This window comes from Vipera berus (assembly GCF_964194415.1).
Source record: "Vipera berus genome assembly, chromosome: 1".
Classification (NCBI taxonomy): Eukaryota; Metazoa; Chordata; class Lepidosauria; order Squamata; family Viperidae; genus Vipera; species Vipera berus.
The window spans coordinates 312336637-312355726 of NC_138202.1; the positions used below are offsets into that span (position 1 = coordinate 312336637).

General features: G+C 39.6%; 1 protein-coding gene across 2 annotated transcripts in view; it reads right to left on the reverse strand.

Moving 5' to 3' along the window:
- RPS6KC1 (ribosomal protein S6 kinase C1) overlaps positions 1-19090 on the reverse strand; it is a 100441-nt gene that overhangs the window by 63777 nt on the left and 17574 nt on the right. For both annotated transcript variants that reach the window (XM_081323475.1, XM_081323474.1), the window contains exons 3-7: positions 18224-18344; positions 12101-12216; positions 9802-9895; positions 8676-8732; positions 6240-6602 (exon numbers count right to left, since the gene is read on the reverse strand). In XM_081323475.1, coding sequence (XP_081179601.1) covers positions 6240-6602; positions 8676-8732; positions 9802-9895; positions 12101-12216; positions 18224-18344 — 751 coding nt within the window. The remainder of the gene's footprint in view (positions 1-6239; positions 6603-8675; positions 8733-9801; positions 9896-12100; positions 12217-18223; positions 18345-19090) is intronic.

A 19090-nucleotide genomic window follows, 5' to 3' on the forward strand; every position in this document is an offset into this window, starting at 1 on the left:
AGTCTCCAACCAAAGCTCCATATATGATGCATTTCACCCTGAAGTGACAGACCAATCACTTTTCTTGGAAATGCTTATAAGTGAAAAAGTGACAAGGGCAACATCTACAAAACATAGTTATGGTTTTCAAATAACTCAGAGTAAATCTCTTGGGTCCTGAGAGACAGTTCTGACAATCTTCAACTAGCTAGCTTCATGACCATGATTTCCTGGTAGAGCACAGGCCTTGTTGAAAGGTTACAACTCAAGGAAATACCGTACTTCTTTGCTTTTCTGTTTCTCTTGTTGGACTAGGCGCAAAATGTTATTGAAAGAATGTTTTATACAAAGAGAGGAAAATACAAACACAGGAGTCTATCAACGGGCAGTGTTGTTATGTGATGAGGAAATGCTGATCACAGCTGGCCTCCTTTAATAAATGTGCATGCAGCACATTTACTTTGGCCACAGATGTGCATTGTTTTGTTTCATCAAATCATTCTCCTTCATGAAAATATTACCTGTATCCATTCTTGCTGTTTTCTTTTTTTTAATAAAAAAATTATTACAAAATACAATATACGGACTTCAAAATCTCTGTTAATCTCAATCACTGACTGATTTTCCTCACAACACTCCCAAATAAATCTGATATTTTTTACCAGAAACTCTACAAAGCAGTCTTTAAAGAAAGGAGTGATCAGGACATATTTCTCCCCTGAATTTTGAGTGGTAAAGACACTTGTGTTTACATTTGGCTGCCACAAATATCCAAGATATTCCTTACAAGAAAGCTACTAATAATCTTCGCCGCTCTGCAAAATGAAACAAAACTAAAACCAACCAACAAACAAATCAGAACCAGAACGTAGAGACCCCCTCAGCCCCAGGATTTGATCCTGTTTCAATGAACTTCACTTTTTGAGACGCAGCTGTGGTAGAAAACGGGTTCAGGAGCCACTGTTAAAAAACGTCTGTTTTGCCCTAGGGACAATTGCACCGGATTGCTATGGATTAAAAAAAAAATACCCGCCTGGAATAGCTGAATTTTTGGGAACTTCCTTCCCACTGGAACGCATTTCCTATCTCACCATTCCCAAGGCAGCTGCTGCTCTTAATAATAATAATAGTAATAATAATAGTAATAATAATAAGAAGAAAAAGAAGAAGAAGAAGAAGAAGAAGAAGAAGAAGAAGAAGAAGAAGAAGAAGAAGAAGAAGAAGAAGAAGAAGAAGAAGAAGAGGAGAAAAAAAGAAGAGAAGAAGAAGAAGAAGAAGAAGAAGAAGAAGAAGAAGAAGAAGAAGAAGAAGAAGAAGAAGAAGAAGAAGAAGAAGAGGAAGAAGTAGTAGTAGTGGTAGTAGTAGTAGTAGTAGTAGTAGTACTAAGTTGGAAGGGACCTTGGAGGTCATCTAGTCCAACCCCCTGCTCCTCTGCCCTCTTCCTCTGCTTCGCCCTGAACCCTCCAAGGGGCATTTCCAACACATCCTCTCAACTACTGACAACAGTCCCTATGCCTGGTGATTCCCAATGATTCCTTCCAGTTTTGCCGACTTTTCTCATTTGTGCCAGTAAATGCCCACCCCTCCCCTCTTCCCTGCCGTCCTCTTGCAAATCTCCCCCTCCCCACCCCTTCCCCTTTGTTTCTTGTCTGGGGAGAAAACATGCAAAGAAAACAGAAGAAGAAACCAACCCTGTGATTCTGTGTCCGTCTCCGGCTTGCAGTTTTTATTTTATATTGTTTGTGTCTTGGAAGAAGGGGAGATTTTAAAAAAAGGAAAAATATAATAATTAATATGTAACTGGGGGTTGGGATGTGTATAGAGGGGCTTATTCCTCTGCAGCCCAAGACTCTTTCCCCCATGCCCGAAAGTTAATATATAGGTATGTAAATATCTATGTCTGCCTTTTAACCACCTTTGATACTTCAATAAATCCCCGATTAATTCTTTTAACACCAGTGGTTGTGCGATCCTTCTTCATGAGCGTGCACAAGCCTGCAGAAAACAGTGAAGGTTGCAGAACAAAGGGGGGCAGGGGAGGGCCCCCCAAACCAGTACAGAAAGGGGTACAGCCAGTGGGCCAGAGGTGGGGTATGACAGCCCGTTGATGACTTGTGGACTTCAACTCTCAACTTGGGACCACAATTGAGTCCAACATTTCTGTTGCCAAGCAAGACATTTTGTTAAGTGAGTTTATGACCTTTCTTGCCGCATAACAACACTGCAGTTGTTACGTGAATCTGGCTTCCGCATTGACTTTGCTCGTCAGAAGGTGGCAAAAGGTGATGACGTGGCTTTGGGACGCTGAAACCGTCATAAATATGAGTTGGCGGCCAAGGGTCCAAATTATGATCAAGTGACCCCCTGGGGATGCTGCAATGGTCATTAAGTGTGAAAAACGGTCATAAGTCACTTTTCCAAAGTGCTGTGGTAACTTTGAACGGTCACTAAATGAACTGTTGTAAGTCAAGGGCTACCTATAGTAGTAGCGATTCCCCTCACATTCTTTCACTGCTGCCTGTATAAGAGGGTGAGAAACAGGTACCTTGGCCTATACCACGGGTCGGCAACCCGCGGCTCCGGAGCCGCATGCGGCTCTTTGAGCCGTCTCCTGCGGCTCCCAGCCGCCCGGTGCGCGCGCACCTCTTCGAACGGGCAGTGGTGCACGCGCACCTCTCCAAATGGAGAGTGGCACCGCCCTTTTGGAGAGGTGCGCGCGCACCTCTCCGAACGAGCGGAGGTGCATGCGCATCTCTCCAAACCTTTGGAGAGGTGCGCGCGCACCTCCGCGCGAACGGGCAGCGGCGCTGCTCTTTGGGAAAGCTGCCGCGGCACGTTTGCAGGCTGCCGAAAGCGGCAGCTCTGCAAACGGGCAGCAGCAGCTTTCTGAACAAGCGGCGCCGCTGCCCCTTCCAAGAGGTGCGCACGCACCTCTCCGAACGAGCAGAGGTGCGCGTGCACCTCCGCGTGAACGGGCAGTGGCGCCGCTCTTTGGGAAAGCTGCCGCGGCACGTTTGCAGGCTGCCGAAGGCGGCAGCTCTGCAAACGAGCTGCGGCAGCTTTCCGAACAAGCGGCGCCGCTGCCACTGGGAACCAGTTCCATCACACACAAAAAAGTGGCGACTGCGGGCGTCCGCGCATGCGCAAGAAAATAACATTTTGCGCATGCGCAAAATGTTTTTTACGCATGCGCGTGCATGGACGCACACACACGGCTCCCACTTTTTTGTGTGTGTGATGGAACTGGTTCCCAGTGGCTCTTTTCCTTTTTCAGGTTGCCGACCCCTGGCCTATACACTAAACCAGGGGTAGGCAACCTTGGCTCTTTTATGACTGATGGACTTCAACTCCCAGAATTCCTGAGCCAGCCACGCTGAGGGGAAAGGGAGAGCTTTCCATGCTGAGCCATGCTAAAGAGCCAAGGTAGACTATGCCCAGCAAGGTGAAACAACATGACATGTTAAAATATGACACATTGTAAAAAAAAAACAAGGAGAGGGAGGATAGGGAGTATCTTATGCTCACTAGATATCAGATAAAGTTTGTGATATACCTATTCTATGTGCTTCATGCCACCATGTGGCAATAGCTAGTATTTGTATTTGTGTCTTTAGTAGAAAATTACACCCTATTTCTTTTTAAAGACATCAGCACACAGTTCTATGTAATGCTTGCGATTCCCAAATTAGGCTGAACTGTAAAATAGCATCACGGCTAGAATTTAAAGGGAGAGACTGGGGGGGGGGGGAAGAATTTTAAAAAGATGCAGGACAGAGGTATCAGAAGGTAGTTTTCTCACAACAAAAGGCAACAAGAATGGAGAAAGTCACTTGAAGTCTCAGCTCTTCTTCCAGTTTTTAGTACAACTCTGGGAAAAAGCTGAAATAAGAGAATTACTGACGCAAAGTCACCCAGTGAGATTTCTCAGCTGACAGTGGACTTGAACAGGGAATCTCCAATCCAGATACACACTATAACTAACACACTATGTTAGCCCTCATTATTATTAAGGCAGCATTATTAATTGTAATTATATTGCTACATAAGGTCTATGGAGATTCTCACCCTCCAGTCAAAGCTGAAGAAGCTTCTTGGATGAGAAGCAAAACACCTTCCAAGAAAAACAAGAAAGTCCAGTTTCCTCTTGAAAAAGCATCTTTGAGACAACCACAACCTGGATGACTGAGAATCTCCATTTAGCTATGCACTTTGGAATGAACACCCTTCAAATAGTGAAAGAGTATGAATGGATTTCCAGAAAATCTACAGGAACCATTTGCACTTCAGTTTGAGATGCAGACAACACAGACTTATCCTCAACAGCCTGCACCTGTGTTCAACAGTGAAGGTACACAAGGCAGAAAACATCCTGCAGAAGGCAGTTCCACAACACAGTCCTGGCAGCAGTTACAAAAAGGCTCCACACCCATTTGTACTACTTAGGTGACCCCGAGGATACAGACAAACCTCCAAGTGGCCTCAACGACTCTCTAAAAGAATGCAAATGACCAGCTGTCTGCAAGGAATATACAGTAAATCCTTCCATTCCTCACCATTCAGGCGGAGCTGAAGAAGCTTCTTGGATGAGAAGTGAAATGTCCTCAAAAAAAACAAGAAAGTCCAATTGCCTCTTGAAAAGGCATTTTTGGGACACTGCTACACAATGTTACAAAAGCTAGAACGGATTAGATACTGGAGTAGGACTGGAAAGATTCAAGTTCTAGTACCCCCTTGGGCATGGAAGCAAGCTACAGAATCAAGTTGACCTTGATCCAGCCATTTCCTCTCAGTTTAAATCAATGCCAAGCTCTGCAATAAGCAACTGATAAACAAACCCTCTCATTATGTCATGGATTAATAGCTTCACCGCAAAATCTAGGTGAGAACAGTCTTAAAAAAGCAGGCCCTACAATCACACAGGGCAAACAAGTAAGAGGACGACTGTTAGTATAGCATAGTATTTTCCTAGGTAGTATCAACAAATTGAATATACTGTTACTATACACTTCCAGAATATGAGCAAATACAAATATGTCCTCTGGAACAATATGCCCTTAGATGTTTCTACGATGTTAACCTTACTAGCCTTTAAAAAAAGCATTAAAGCATCTCCTATCACTTTTATTATACTGGTTCATAACTTTATGTAGTTGGATAGCTCTTCCGCTCTCTTTCTGCTGGTAGATGGGAACTATTTTTGCACAATTAGTTTGTTGAGAAACTTGAGACACCCAAAAATATTACCTTTCAGTTATCAATTCATATTCAGTGGAATGGATTCTCTTATCCCCTAGAGAAAAATAGAAGACTTTGCCTTGAGCACCCCCATGTGGGCTCAGATTAGAACTTCAAGGAAGGGTTCTTTACATTGTGTCATAATAAATCTTACTTTATATGCTGGGAACGATGTAGCTTGCCTCTTGTCTAGGTTGTGCACTTCTTATCTTAAACTTTACTTCTATTTCTGATTATTCATACTGGAGATTTGTTCTTCATCATGTGAAATAATCATTATAATCATCATTATATGAAATAAAGTGACTTCAACTTATGATTTATAAGGTGGGGGTGGGTTTTTTCTACAAACCAAAAAGAAACAATACTATACGCTCCTATACTATTGCTAAGTTGTGGTTAAATAAAATTGGAAATTGAAACTCTCATTGTAATACCCAAATGCTGAAAATAAAGTTCCTGCTGAATCATATGTGAGCAAGAGTTTTTAAGATATGTCAAAAACAGACAGAGCTAGAATTTTACCTATTGAAGTTGTGGTAGTTAAACTTGTGGGTCGGAAGTTCCTTGCTGCTAGCAAAAGTCACAGGACTGATTTGGGGGGAAAATTAATTCTATCAGAAGCCTCATCTGCTAAACCTGCCTCAGAGCAAACAGCAATCAGGGATTATTTCACTCTAAGTAGAGACCACTTTTTTCCCCTATCAGCCGGTACTGCCAAACTTAACAGAGGGAGAAGTCTGAACTTCAACCTGTTAAATTTTGTAACTAAGAAACCTCCTTTTAATGCCTTACTTGCTTTCTCTTTTCCTTTTGCATGCTGATTTTGGACTGTAAGCCTATAAGTACCATTTCTGTTCTTTATAAGCTTTTCTATTTCAATAAAGAAAGAAATATAAAATGGCCCCAGGATTGGTTTTCTATTTCCTTTAATATCCAATTATTTAATTACAATTCAAACTTGCTGCATAGAGGATAAAGGCTTAAGTAAACTAAAATAAGTGTTAAAATAAATGAGATCATACCTTGAACTCCTTCTAAAAGCAAATCAACTCCTTTTCTGTAAAAGCCAAACGCAGCTTCATAATCTTCCTCTTCCTCCTTCTTCAAGGCCAGCTTTATCAGTTCTCCAGCTTTGTCCAAGTAATCTCTTCTGCCAAGCTTGGCCTTCAAGCTCCCAGTGAATAAACCCCGGCTCTCCCTCTCATTCTCAGATTTGGTCCATTCCTGATCTAAAATGGCAGATGACAATACTGGATGTTCAGCAGCAAAGCTGAGACCAAGCGATGTGCTGGGGGAATCCTGGTTAGATGCCATTCCATCATCTAACTCAACAAGAAAATCTGCATCAATGGTCAAGGAAATCAAGTCACTGTCACTGGATAAACCTGTAGGGAAACAAAAGGATGGAGAGCATTTATCCTCTAAAGAAGCCCTACTGGAAAGTCTTGATTTAGAAGGTAAGTAAAAGAAGTATCCATGAAAGGTATTAACTATTTTAGCCACAGATCACTGCCTCTGAAAAAGAGAGTGGTCTTTCTTTTACGTGGTGATTAGGATAATAGATGTGATGTACTTTGAGCCCTTAGTAAAGTGTATCATAAACGCTAATGATGATGAAGAATGTTGATGAAGATCATACAATTTATAACAACCTATTCCACTGGTGAGTAAATAAACAAGTACTCTGCCAGGTTAAACTAAAAGTCAATCTAGTTGAATTTTTAATTCATACTTTGGCTCAAGAACAGCCCACTGGAGACCGTCACTCAAGCTGCCCAGCAATTAATTTTGAGAAACGTATGGCTCCAGAGGTAGAGGTAATATACAGGCAGCATGTCTTTTAATCAGCCACAATTTTTCCTGTTAGAATTTATTTAATTTCCTTCCAAATCATTCTAGGTCAGTGATTATTATAAAAAAAAAACTTGGGATGCAACTTCTATAGTTCCATGTGAGGAAATGCTTCTTTTTATCTGTCCCAAACCTCCTGACATTGGATTTATTGGATGAATCCAAGTTCCAATTCAATGGGAAAGGAATACTATCTTCTTTATCCATTTCCATTATTGTTTATATTATGCAGAGTATACATTTTCTGATGAATCCTTTTTTAACCTAATCTAATAAGTCTCAGTGTAAATGTCTATGAAGGTTCTTAATCACCCAGGTCATGGTTGTCCCAAAGGCACTGTTCAAAAGGCAAGTGAACTTTCTTGGAAGGGGAGGGGTGTTCCCTTGAATTGAAGAAGCTTCTTGGATGAGAAATGAAACATATTCAAGAGAAAATAAACCAAGAAAATCCAGTTGCCTTTTGAACAGCACCTTTGGGATAGGTCTCAGTGTAATATTTCCTCATAAAGGAGTGCTAGATTTGTTTTATTATGATTTCTTTCTGAACAATTAAAGTACAGTTGGTAGAAATATACTTTATCTATCTATATTAGCTGTCCAGGTTGTTTTGATAGTATTCCAGAGTGTTGAACCAACCCATACCTCATATTTCTTCTTCTTCAATGTTTCTCCAAGAGATTTGGCTCCTAGGTTGTTGAGTAACATAATTTTCTCATAATGACATTTAATAACTCATCTTTTTTAACCAAGAAGATAAAATGTAGCAAGCAGGTGAATAACACTAAAATAGTCACCATTGCTTGGAGATTTATAATTTTCATTCCTGTTTAGAGCTATTTAGAGCTCATTTGTAAATAAATCAATGGAATACATTCAAAATGGCATTGAGGATTTGAATAAGATGCTGATTTGTATATCAATTCATATTCAGTGGACAACTTATTGTATTGCTATAGAGTAGAACTGGTGTAATATTAGAGCATTCCAAAAATTCTCATACTGAAAGTGCAAACCAGATGAGCATCATGCATAAATCAGATCAAAAGAACCAGTGAAGTGGCACAGCTTGAGACTGAAGTCAAAAATCTGATAATCCTCCAGTTCAAGTCTTACTTCTGCCAAAAATACATTTGGTGATCTTAAGCTGGAAGAGATGAGCAATAGTTTAACAGAAAGGCCAATGTTTTGCACATAAAATGTCTCAGGTTATAGCAGCTTACTCACTCTCTCTCTGAAACTGCAACAAATCAGGATCAATTATTTGTGGTCATTCATGCCCTTGTAACTCTCATCTATGTTGCTACAGTTTGCTTTACATGGGGCTGCCCTTGAGGACTATTCAGAAATTATTAGCCTGTATGTCGATGGGTTCTGCCTTGTTCTCCATGTGATACTGTTACTGCGGGAGCTGCCTTGATTACCAATAAGATCCAAATGCAATCCATTGTGTTGGTGCCCCTTAAAAAGCCCTATTGAGTTTGGAATCTGGTAACGTTCAAAACTGCATGCTGCAAGTGGAGTCCACCGGTGCATTATGGGTGACCTCTTTTTTTGAAATTAAATAAACAATTAATCTAAACTGCTCAATTTACTCCATTCTTTCTTACCTCCATATTCTGTCTGGCTAAGTGTCACTTCATCAAGGACACCAATATCCTTCCGAGCTGTAGAAACAAAAATGAATGCCAATATTAATTACGCATAAGTTTGAAACAGGACAGACTCACTGCAGCTGGAAATTCTAAAAAAATGATGGGGGAAGGGCACAGTTTGTTGGGTAAATGCGATCTAGAAAAATATAAACTGTTTTATTTTAAAAGCCTAAATCAGCTTCTCTCAATCATTCACCCTTCAGATATGTAGGATCCCCAACTAACCTGACCAACAGCCTGTATTGAAGATGCACAATTCCATAAAAGCGTTCAGGTAACTGACCTGTATTTTCCCCTGGTGTTCTTGTTTTCATCTGGTCTCTAATTCTTTTAAGATTTTATATTATGTTCTACCACATTTGTGAATTTTACACCTGAAACCTCATTGGGTGAATCTCCCTAAAGGGCACTGGCTATTGGATGATCTAGAAATACACCAAAAAACCGATCATAAAAAGGATTTCATAGTTCACAGTCAGAACATTAGATTAGAAATTATCTGAACAGTTATTGCTACAATAGGTATTATTCGATCATAGTTTCTGCATAAGAGAGAAAACCAAAGCAGGAAAAATGTACCACTTGCACAATCGAGAAAATTAGAATTTAAATATAATGCTGCCATCTAGAGGAGACAAAGATTAAGAGGCCATAAGAAGTTGCTACGAAATCTAATTTGAATGTGACAGAAAGATGAGAAATGTTAAGGCATGACTGAAAAGTATTGACATATTTTATTGTTTTCTTCTTACAGATTCCTTCTTTCTGTCCACTGGTCACATAGGGGGAAAAATAAAGAAACAATATATCAAAATAGATAAAATTCCAATTTAGATTTAATCCTATTTTGGAGAAATAGGTGTCCAGCATGCCACTCAAAAGCCAAGAAAACAATTGCGTACTATACTAAATCAGGATTGTTTCAATTTCAGCCCATCGAGGAGATCAAGTGCCCAAAGAATGCCATATAAAATTCCTCAACTGCCTTTCCCAAAAGTAAGATTACTATGTGTGTGTTTTTCAAGAAACTAGTTTTAAAAACCTGGAACTAGATTACAAAAAGTAAGAAAAGAGAGCCAACCTTCAGAACTGCAGGTAGATAAACTGTCTGTCAGAGAGTCCACCAGAGGTTCTGCAGGACCAATCAATTCAGATCCATCATGCACCTCTCCATCCTTAAAACAGACAGAAAACAATATATATATAAGGAGCTATTTTTCCCTATGGATCAATGTAACTTTCACCCAGGGGGAACAAGTTACACAAAAAATAGCAATATGATCTAAAACACTGTTCCCCAACTTGGCCAGAAACAAGCACAGTTGAGAAATAATAATAATAATAATAATAATAATAATAATAATAATAATAATAATAATAATAATAATAATAATAATAATAATAATAGTAGTAGTAGTAGTAGTAGTAGTAGTAGTAGTAGTAGTAGTAGTAGTAATAGTAATAATAAGTTGGAAGGGACCTTAGAGGTCATCTAGTCCAACCCCCTGCTCAGGCAGGAAACCCTATACCATTTCAGGCAAATGGCTGTCCAGTCTCTTCTTAAAAACCTCCAATTCTGGAAGTCGAAATCCATATCCCAAGTTGGTAAAGACTAGTTTTATATTTTTTCCAGATTCAATCTAAGTATACACTGAAAGACAGAATAGTCAATAAATATCAAAAGTATTCCTAAATCAAATTAACTGATTTGCAACATGTTCCAGCTGACATATATTCCCATCCTAGAAAAATGATATTGAACACTGTCATCTGTTTTCAAGAAGATATTATTTTAAAACAGCAATATTAGCTTTTAGGATAAAAGAGATTTTTAAACCCGAGAGACATTCTAGCGATACACAAAATTCCTCAAAGAGGATTAGAATTTCCTTACTAAACAATCTGCATGGATACATCAAATAGTTCATAACCCACCATATCCCCTGCCCCAGCTGCTAGAAACAAAAGAAAGCTATCTTATCTTAAATTAACTTTCACCACATTTTAGTTTGATACCTCTCAAACTAAAATGGTTCCTCTTTAAAAAATATCTCTGCTGGTTTTTATATCAGCTTAGCAGCCTTATTCTTGTTGTACCGATTTAATTGTTACACCATAATTATAAATTATATATCATAATTAACCCGACTGTAAACCTGCCATAAACATAATGTTTACCAGTCACACAAAGGTTGTGGTTTCTCAGTCAGGTTCATAGAAAAGATATTTTGGCTTCCCAACACAATTGGAATGTATATGATACAGCTGAGCTTATGCAACTCTGGATCTGTTTAGTGCCTAGGCCAGGGGTAGGCAACCTTGGCTCTTTTATGACCCAGCTGGCTCAGGAATTCTGGGAGTTGAAGTCCATGAGTCATAAAAGAGCCAAGGTTGCCTACCCCTGGCCTAGGCAAAGCCTGGGTTCTCCGTGCTTGGCTCCCTAAGTACTCACAGAAGAAATACTGGATACACAGAAACAAGCTTCCCTCAGCACACTTCACAGTGTGAAGGTAGCCAATGCCAAATGGATGAGATCTGGGCTGCAAAAATCTGCATGGCTATAAATAATAGCAAAGAGTTACAGAATACTTTTATGCTTTGCTGCCATTTTAGTAATTTCTGGATATTTGCAGCCGTATCTGGCGGTATATGCCTATTATGTAGACATTTGGGTGTCTGCAGGGAAGATTAAGGAGAAACAAATGACATGTGCTTAATGTTACAGAAAGGCACAATTTACATTTTCACATTATCGTGATTTAATCACTTTATTGCATGTGCATTGCCACACTCACATCATTGCCGTTTGCTGAAGAGACCGCTTAATAGAACATCAGCAATGTGCAGTTACTAATCTAACTGCTAACTATTAGACACTTTCTTTCCTTCCAATGTGTACCAATAGCGTATTTAAGGCAGAAAACAGTAGCAAAGCAGAAGCTACTATAATCTATATGGTACTTTATTCATTTGTTTCACAACAAAATTCTCTGGGTGCTCTTCATTCTAATAAAGTACCTTTTTGTTTTATATCATATATAGAGAATGATTTGCAATAGTAACTACTAATTTAGCCTGACTGATTGATTGATTGATTGATTGATTGATTGATTGATTGATTGGCATACTATAGAGAATCTGTTTCAACCTGAGATCTTATCATTTGCAACTTCACTGTGTAGATAGGAAATTGAGGCTATGGACAGCTAGCTGCCTTTGAGCAAATGTAATAATACACAAAGATTGCTTATGTTTTCCTGAGATTTATGGTAAACTGCATCTATACTGATTTTTACAGAGCAATAGCACTATGAACAAGTATTTCACTCACACAGTGAAATGAAATAATGTATTAGATGGGCTAGCTGAGAAAGATTAACCTTAAAGAAATCTTCAAGCTGCTTGCTATTGTAGAGCACGGGGATGTTGGCAGAAAACTGAAGCAAATCTTCTGCACACTGTCTTCTCTCTTCAATCACACCTTCTTCAAATCGCCCTGAAACATGAACAAAATCAACATTATGAGAAACAAATCATTTTTTTCTGACAAATAAACTTTATGAGAAAAAAAAGCCTTGCATCTATGAAGTCATACAACTGCTTCAGGAGACAGGGTCAAATATTTGAGCTCAACTGTTCCAGAATGTTTTACCGTCTATTGATGATATATATAATTTGGCAGCCCTAATGGAATGTAAAGCTCCCTTTTATGAGAACACATTGATTTAGCCAATAAAACACTAAATATATACCATCAATATCAAACAATAAATGAGATAGAGCTAGTCACATTATAGATATCTACTCTGTACTGTGCCCTTGTCAACCCTAATCCCTTATGGTTGCAGACTTCAGTTATTTGGTTTATACTAAAAACAAAGACTTGGATTTTGAATTTTTCTTCACTGAACACCACACAGAACAGTCTTGCTACTGGAATTTAAAAAAGCAAGTTTTCTTCCTTCCTCCCAAAGGTCTGTTCTCTTTAGATTCAATGGGGAGTGCAGAAGGATTACAACTTTCATCAGAACAAGACTATTCCATCATTGTATTATCAATGGAACCCCCCCCAAAAAGGACACGTGGGATTCAGGAAGCCATAATACAGATAAAGCATGATGATACAGACTGGGTCCAGGTTGGCAAAAGAGTGCAACAAGGCTGCATACTCTCACCTTATTTAATCAACCTATCTGCAGAATAAGGGAAAATAATTATTCGTATTACATTAATATGTCGAATTAAGGGAAGGTGGATTGGAAGAAGATGAGCATGGTTTTAAAATTGGTGGAAGTGACATCAATAATCTGCACTGATCAAGCATATAAGCAATCCTTGAGCAAGGTCCGCAGAATTGTGTGGGATGCCACACATTCTCTTCATGACCTGTTTTCTTTGTTACCTTCTGGGAGGCTTCGTGGTATCCGAAGCAGAACATCCAGATTCAGTCGTGTGTGTGTGTGTGTGTGTCTGTGTGTCTGTGTGTCTGTGTGTGTGTGTCTGTGTGTGTGTGTGTGTGTGTGTGTGTGTGTGTGTGTGTGTGTGTCTATAGCATGTGTATTGTGTGTTATGTATGTATATGGGTAGATGTATACTTTCTTTTGAGAGCAGGCAACAAAATTTCATTTTTAATGTGGACTAGTATGCTCAGAGTAAAAAATGAGCCGATGCAATCTGGGACAGTTCCAGCACCCCAAGGTCAAACGCTGGGAAAACTCTGCGCTGTTCAGAATGTTCCCATAACAAAATGAATACAACTGATCGGTGGACAATGAACCATGGGGAGGTCCAGGGGAAAAAGGGGATTTTACCTATGCTGGCTTTCGTGCGAAAACTTTAGTACTAGCTGAGCAACTTCTATGCCTATATGGAATTATCAGTAAAGTTATACTCTTGGTAAAATAATGTCAGAGGAGTTTCTTTTGCTGCATTTACCAATGGGACAGTTGGCAGGGTATTAAAAAAACTGTGCACTGGCAGAGAATATATGTCACTTCATTTTCTTCAGTTAGAAAAGTAGCCAAGATGTGAGTTTTGTAAGAGGGCTTTTATCACAGGGAGAGAGGCATGGACTGTATTGTGTCCCAAATGACTTAGGACAGACATGTCAAACACAAGGCCCGGGGGCCGGATCCGGCCTGCAAAGTGGTTTCATGTGGCCCGCAAAGCCATCCTGGAAACAGTGAGGGAACGGCCCCCACTGCCTTGGCCCTGGCCCAGAGACCCTCCTTCTGCCAGAGACCCTCAGATATGTCCCACTCCTGCCCAGGCCCCCATAGGCACCCTTGATGCGAACGATGTAGAGCTGTCCATGCCCACCCAGTAGGCCATACGCACTCTAGCCACACCCACCCTGGCCATACCCACCCGGCCCCTTGAGGGCAACCACAATGCTGATGCGGCCCTCAATTAAATTGAGTTTGACACCCCTGACTTAGGACCTTTAAATGTTACTTGGTGCTTCAACAGGTGCTAAACTAGACACTTAACAGACTGGTCAAATCTGATGTTTTCTGGCAATATTTCTATCTAAGAGAGAGAGAATGTCATTTCAGCTGGGCAGTGATAAAGGCCAATTCATCCAGCTGCTTTATCCAATGAGTGAAGCAAAAGGGAAAAGCAGGCTGGTCTTCATCAGTCTATTGGCAGCTGATTTCCTTCTCTCCTATAGTGACCCTCAAAAAGGGAAGATCAGCTAGCCTGGCAAATGCAATGTTCATTTAAAAAGAGGCAGGAAGCAAGAGTTCAATTACATTGTTGTATCTGTCCCTTGGTTTGTTTTTTACTCTGTCTTAGTAAATGCTGACTCTAAAACACTATCCAAAGGAAGTTGTCTCTTGTCCTTCTCATTTTGCTGGTTATTAAAGTGTGTTTTCACAGGAAGGCTTTGAAACTAAAAATCATTTTTAATCAAACTTGACACAGAGATCGAGATAAGGTATGTAAGGCACAATTGGTTGGGTTCACACATCTTATGAAGCTCAAATCAGCTACACTATAGCTTAGCACACTCTACTTCAGTACATTGTTCTTTTAAAGCAGGGGTCTTCAAACTTGGCCCTTTTATGACTTGTGGACTTCAACTCCCAGAATTCCTCAGCCAGGATGCCTGGCTGAGGAATTCTGGGAGTTGAAATCCACAAGTCATAAAAGGGCCAAGTTTGAAGCCCCGTTTTAAAGACTCACTGTATTTATTTCTTTTTTGTTTTGCTACTTTAGTGTTTTACTACTATTTTATCAGTTTATTTCACTTTTGTTAATTGCCTTGAACAAAGCCAGGAAAAGACAGTATATACATATTTTAAATAAACAACCTTGACTTGACTACCTTGACTACATCTATTTTTATTGTGTCCAATATTGGATTACCAGTTCAGTTTGGGCATTGTTAACTATGGTTTGGACCAATTGTAAAATAAGATGACACTACAACCTAGAATTAAGGAGAAACTTCCTAACAGTGAGGACAATTAACCAGTGGAACAACTTTCCTTCAAAAGTTGTAGGGGCTTCATCACTGGAGGTTTTTAAGAAAAGACTAGACAGCCATGTATCTGAAATGGTTTTAAAGCTGCTTGATGTTTCGCATTTACTCAATATTCAGCTTCGTAAATGTTTGACTTTACCATTGCATCCATGATACAATGGCTTCTTGAAGTAGATAAATTATGCCGAATGTCTGGCTGTGTACCCAAGAACAGTGCCTCAAGAAAAGGCATTATTACTAGATTATGGCTGATCACAGAAGGTAAGCAAAATCAGCCTTGGTGAGGTAAATGGAAGCTGCCTGAGAATTCCAGTTGGCAGGTGAGACTCAGAAGTTGAAGCTGAAAACCATTCCAGAAAAAGTAATGGCAAATCTATTCCATAATACTGCCAAGAATACTACAAGAACTCAGTCACCAGAAATCAAATGAAGACATTTTTACTTTATCCAAGAATACAGCACCACTGCCATCAGAATAACTATCAAATCCTATCCAGGAAAAAAAATATTTTTATTTTTTGCTTTTTAGAGGTGTGCATTTTTTTAAAAAAGGAGAGATATGAATAAAATTAGGATCAAGAATGAAGACAATCACCACTGCATTGTAAAACTGAGGGAATTGTTGTCCTTTCAGAAAGATTACATATTTCAATGACTGAATCATGGAGCCAATCTCAGCATATCGGCATGGGATGACAATGAAGAGACAGACATGAATGTCCTCCTTTTATTACCCAACATTTATCCATTACATTTACCACCATCTCTTCCTCCAAGGAGCTCAGTGTAGTGTGTGCATGAATATCTCTTGAAAAACATGGAAACTATGCACGCACACACACACACACACACACACACACACACACACACATATACACTTTATCTCACAACAATCCCAAAAGGCAAGTTAAGCTGAAAGACAATGACAGGTAAAAACTCAGCCAGTCAACTTCTTGAGCAAATCGACATTTCATGCAGAGTCTCTCTAATCCCAATTGAATGTTCTAAGCCAGCGGTCCCCAACCTTTGTGGCTTGGCGGCTCGGCTGGGGAGGGGAGAGGGGAACCAGGCCGCGCAGCTCCACTCATGCAAGTGAAGCCTTTGGGAACATGGTCTCATACTCCTTCAGACTCACCGAGGCTGCCCGACACACCAAAAGTGAATCGGGTGTCCTGTGCAGGCAGCCTCAGTGAGTCAGTGAAGCTGAGCAGGGCACACTTCTCCCATTCAGCCTCTGCTCTCACCCGGGGGGGGGCGGGGGGCAGCAGACTGGGCCATGTGAGCCCACAGGTTTAGGCACTATTGTAAGCACTGCACTGTAATCGTTTACAATTTGAACCCTCTTCAATTTTTCCACTATCAGAAAGAACAACAGCACTTGATCATCTCAGAAGAGGACACCTTATCCAAAGTTATATCAGACATGTATTTTAAGGCGTTTTTCAATATCAAGATGCCTATAAATATCAAAAAATTCAAGAACAAAAAAAGTTTCTATCCAAATAATAAAAATATGCTATTGGGACATCCAACAGTTTACTCATGGGACTGCATCTCCCTGAGGATATACCTCCTGGATACACTCGAGGTCCCCTCCCTTAAATGTTTCTATCCTATGGGACCTCAGAGGCGTGCCTTATCGGTGGTCACCCCACATCTTTTGGAACAGCCTCCGACTGGAAATCAGAGGAACCCCTACCCTCTTGGCAAATGTGAGCACTTGGTAACCAGTGAGCATTTGTGATCATTGTAGCATCCCATGGCCACATGATCACCATTTGCGTACTTCATATCCCATTTCCAACAACGTCAACAGAGAAGCCAGCAGTAAAATCACAAATTGTGGCCACGTGATGTCTAACTATAATTACTGCAATGAGTCACTTACTGGCCACAGGGGGAAATGACAGAGTTGCCAGTCCCAAAAGTGATTGTTAAGTCAGTATTACCTGTACTACCTCATAATTTCACTGATCAAAATCCTTTTAAAATAAATTTTAATCAGCAGAGCATAATTGGAGCTTACGGACGTCTCTGAAGAATTATAAGAAATTGTACTGAAGGAATTCAACATAAACATTAAAAGGCGTGTTTTCTTCTATCATTCAGCCATAAGAAAATATTTGAAAAGAACAATGTACATAAGTATGGCAAATAAATAAAATATTCTGCATTTTTCTGGGGTGATTAATGTCAAAGAAGTAACCATTCATTCTCCACACAGAATCACTCCCACAACAAAATACATTTTACAGGCACACAAACCCCACTTCTTCCCCCTTCCAATAGAAACAGCAAAAAAGAAGGGGAAAAAACAGAGTGAAGATAGAGCAAAAGGAAAAGGTGGCTGCAGCAGGAAGAAAATGAAGACGAAGGAGAAAGTGGATGGAGATGCTACACAAGGAAAAATTAGCTGGAGGGAGAACAAAACAAAAGAATACAACCTCTGCTTAGGCATTACAGTTCACAAGTCAATTTAACTAGTCAAGCAGTCCTTCTCAGAGGATGGCTAATCTTCAGGCTTATCTTCAGAGGCAGTCATGTTTTTTTCAGCTGTGATAACTGTAGACATCTCACTTTGACCCAACTGCTTGTTTTCAACAGTTTATTCTATTTATGTCATGAACACAAGACAAATTATGATTTGGAACTGATCATGGCCAGCACAATGATCTATGTATAAATTAACACTGGCCCACAATTAGATCCAGAATCAGGAGTGGAACCTGTACAAGTGAGGTTTATACAGTAACAAGTTATCTTGATGTTCTAATTGTAATTAGAATCTATAATGAGATATACAATGGATATGTAATACATATAGGATACATTATTACATTGTGCCTGTGTCAGTCTGATTTTTGATCCTTGGCAATAATGTGGACAAGTCCCTGCAATTTTCTTGGGAACGTTTTTAAGACGTGGTTTGCCATTGCTTGGCAATCCAATTATTCTATTTCACAACGAACAAAAATGTCTTCCCAAATTATTTAATGATTTTTAAAAAGATGCTTACCAAACACTATTGCTTTAGCAAAAGGAGGAAACAATTCTGTATGCCTGAGTAAGTGCTTATGAATCTGCCAGAGTTCTTTGTGCAATTTCTTAAAGTCACTGTATCTCTTCCAAACGACTATCTGAAGCAAAACAAAATAAAACAAAACAGAAAACAAACACACCCATGAGGCAATTAATCCTTCTAATAAAGCATTTATAAAAATAAAAAAGACACTTCTGTGGTCATGTGGCTATCATAACTATATGTCGAAGCACACGGAATGCTGTTATCTTCTCACCAAAGTGGTACCTACTTATCTACTTGCATTTGCATGCTTTGGAACTGCTAGGTTGGTGGGAGCGGGAGCAAGAATGAGAGCTCACCCATTATTCAGTAAGTATGCATCCATATTTGCAAAAAGATGTTGTGTAACTTCCTACCTGTTAGAGGTTGGGCAGCTTTTGTTTATTGAAGCATTCACTGAAACATACCAAGGGTAGCTAAACATTTGCATGCAACTGTAAGTCTTCAATGTAAGTCTTCAACTAAGGAATGTAGCTTCTTTGATGAATATTTTTTTAAAAAAAATATGATTAAAACATCCATTAAAATCCTACCAATTGTCCAAAAGTGGAAAGCAACGATGAAGACTCAAATAATTATTAAATTCACCAAGATAATCTAAATTAGGGTTGTAACTATTTACCTCCTAGACCAGGGGTAGGCAACCTCGGCTCTTTTATGACTCATGGACTTCAACTCCCAGAATTCCTGAGCCAACCAAGCTGGCTCAGGAATTCTGGGAGTTGAAGTCCATGAGTCATAAAAGAGCCGAGTTTGCCTACCCCTGCCCTAGACCATCTTTTTTTTAAAAAAAAATAGATA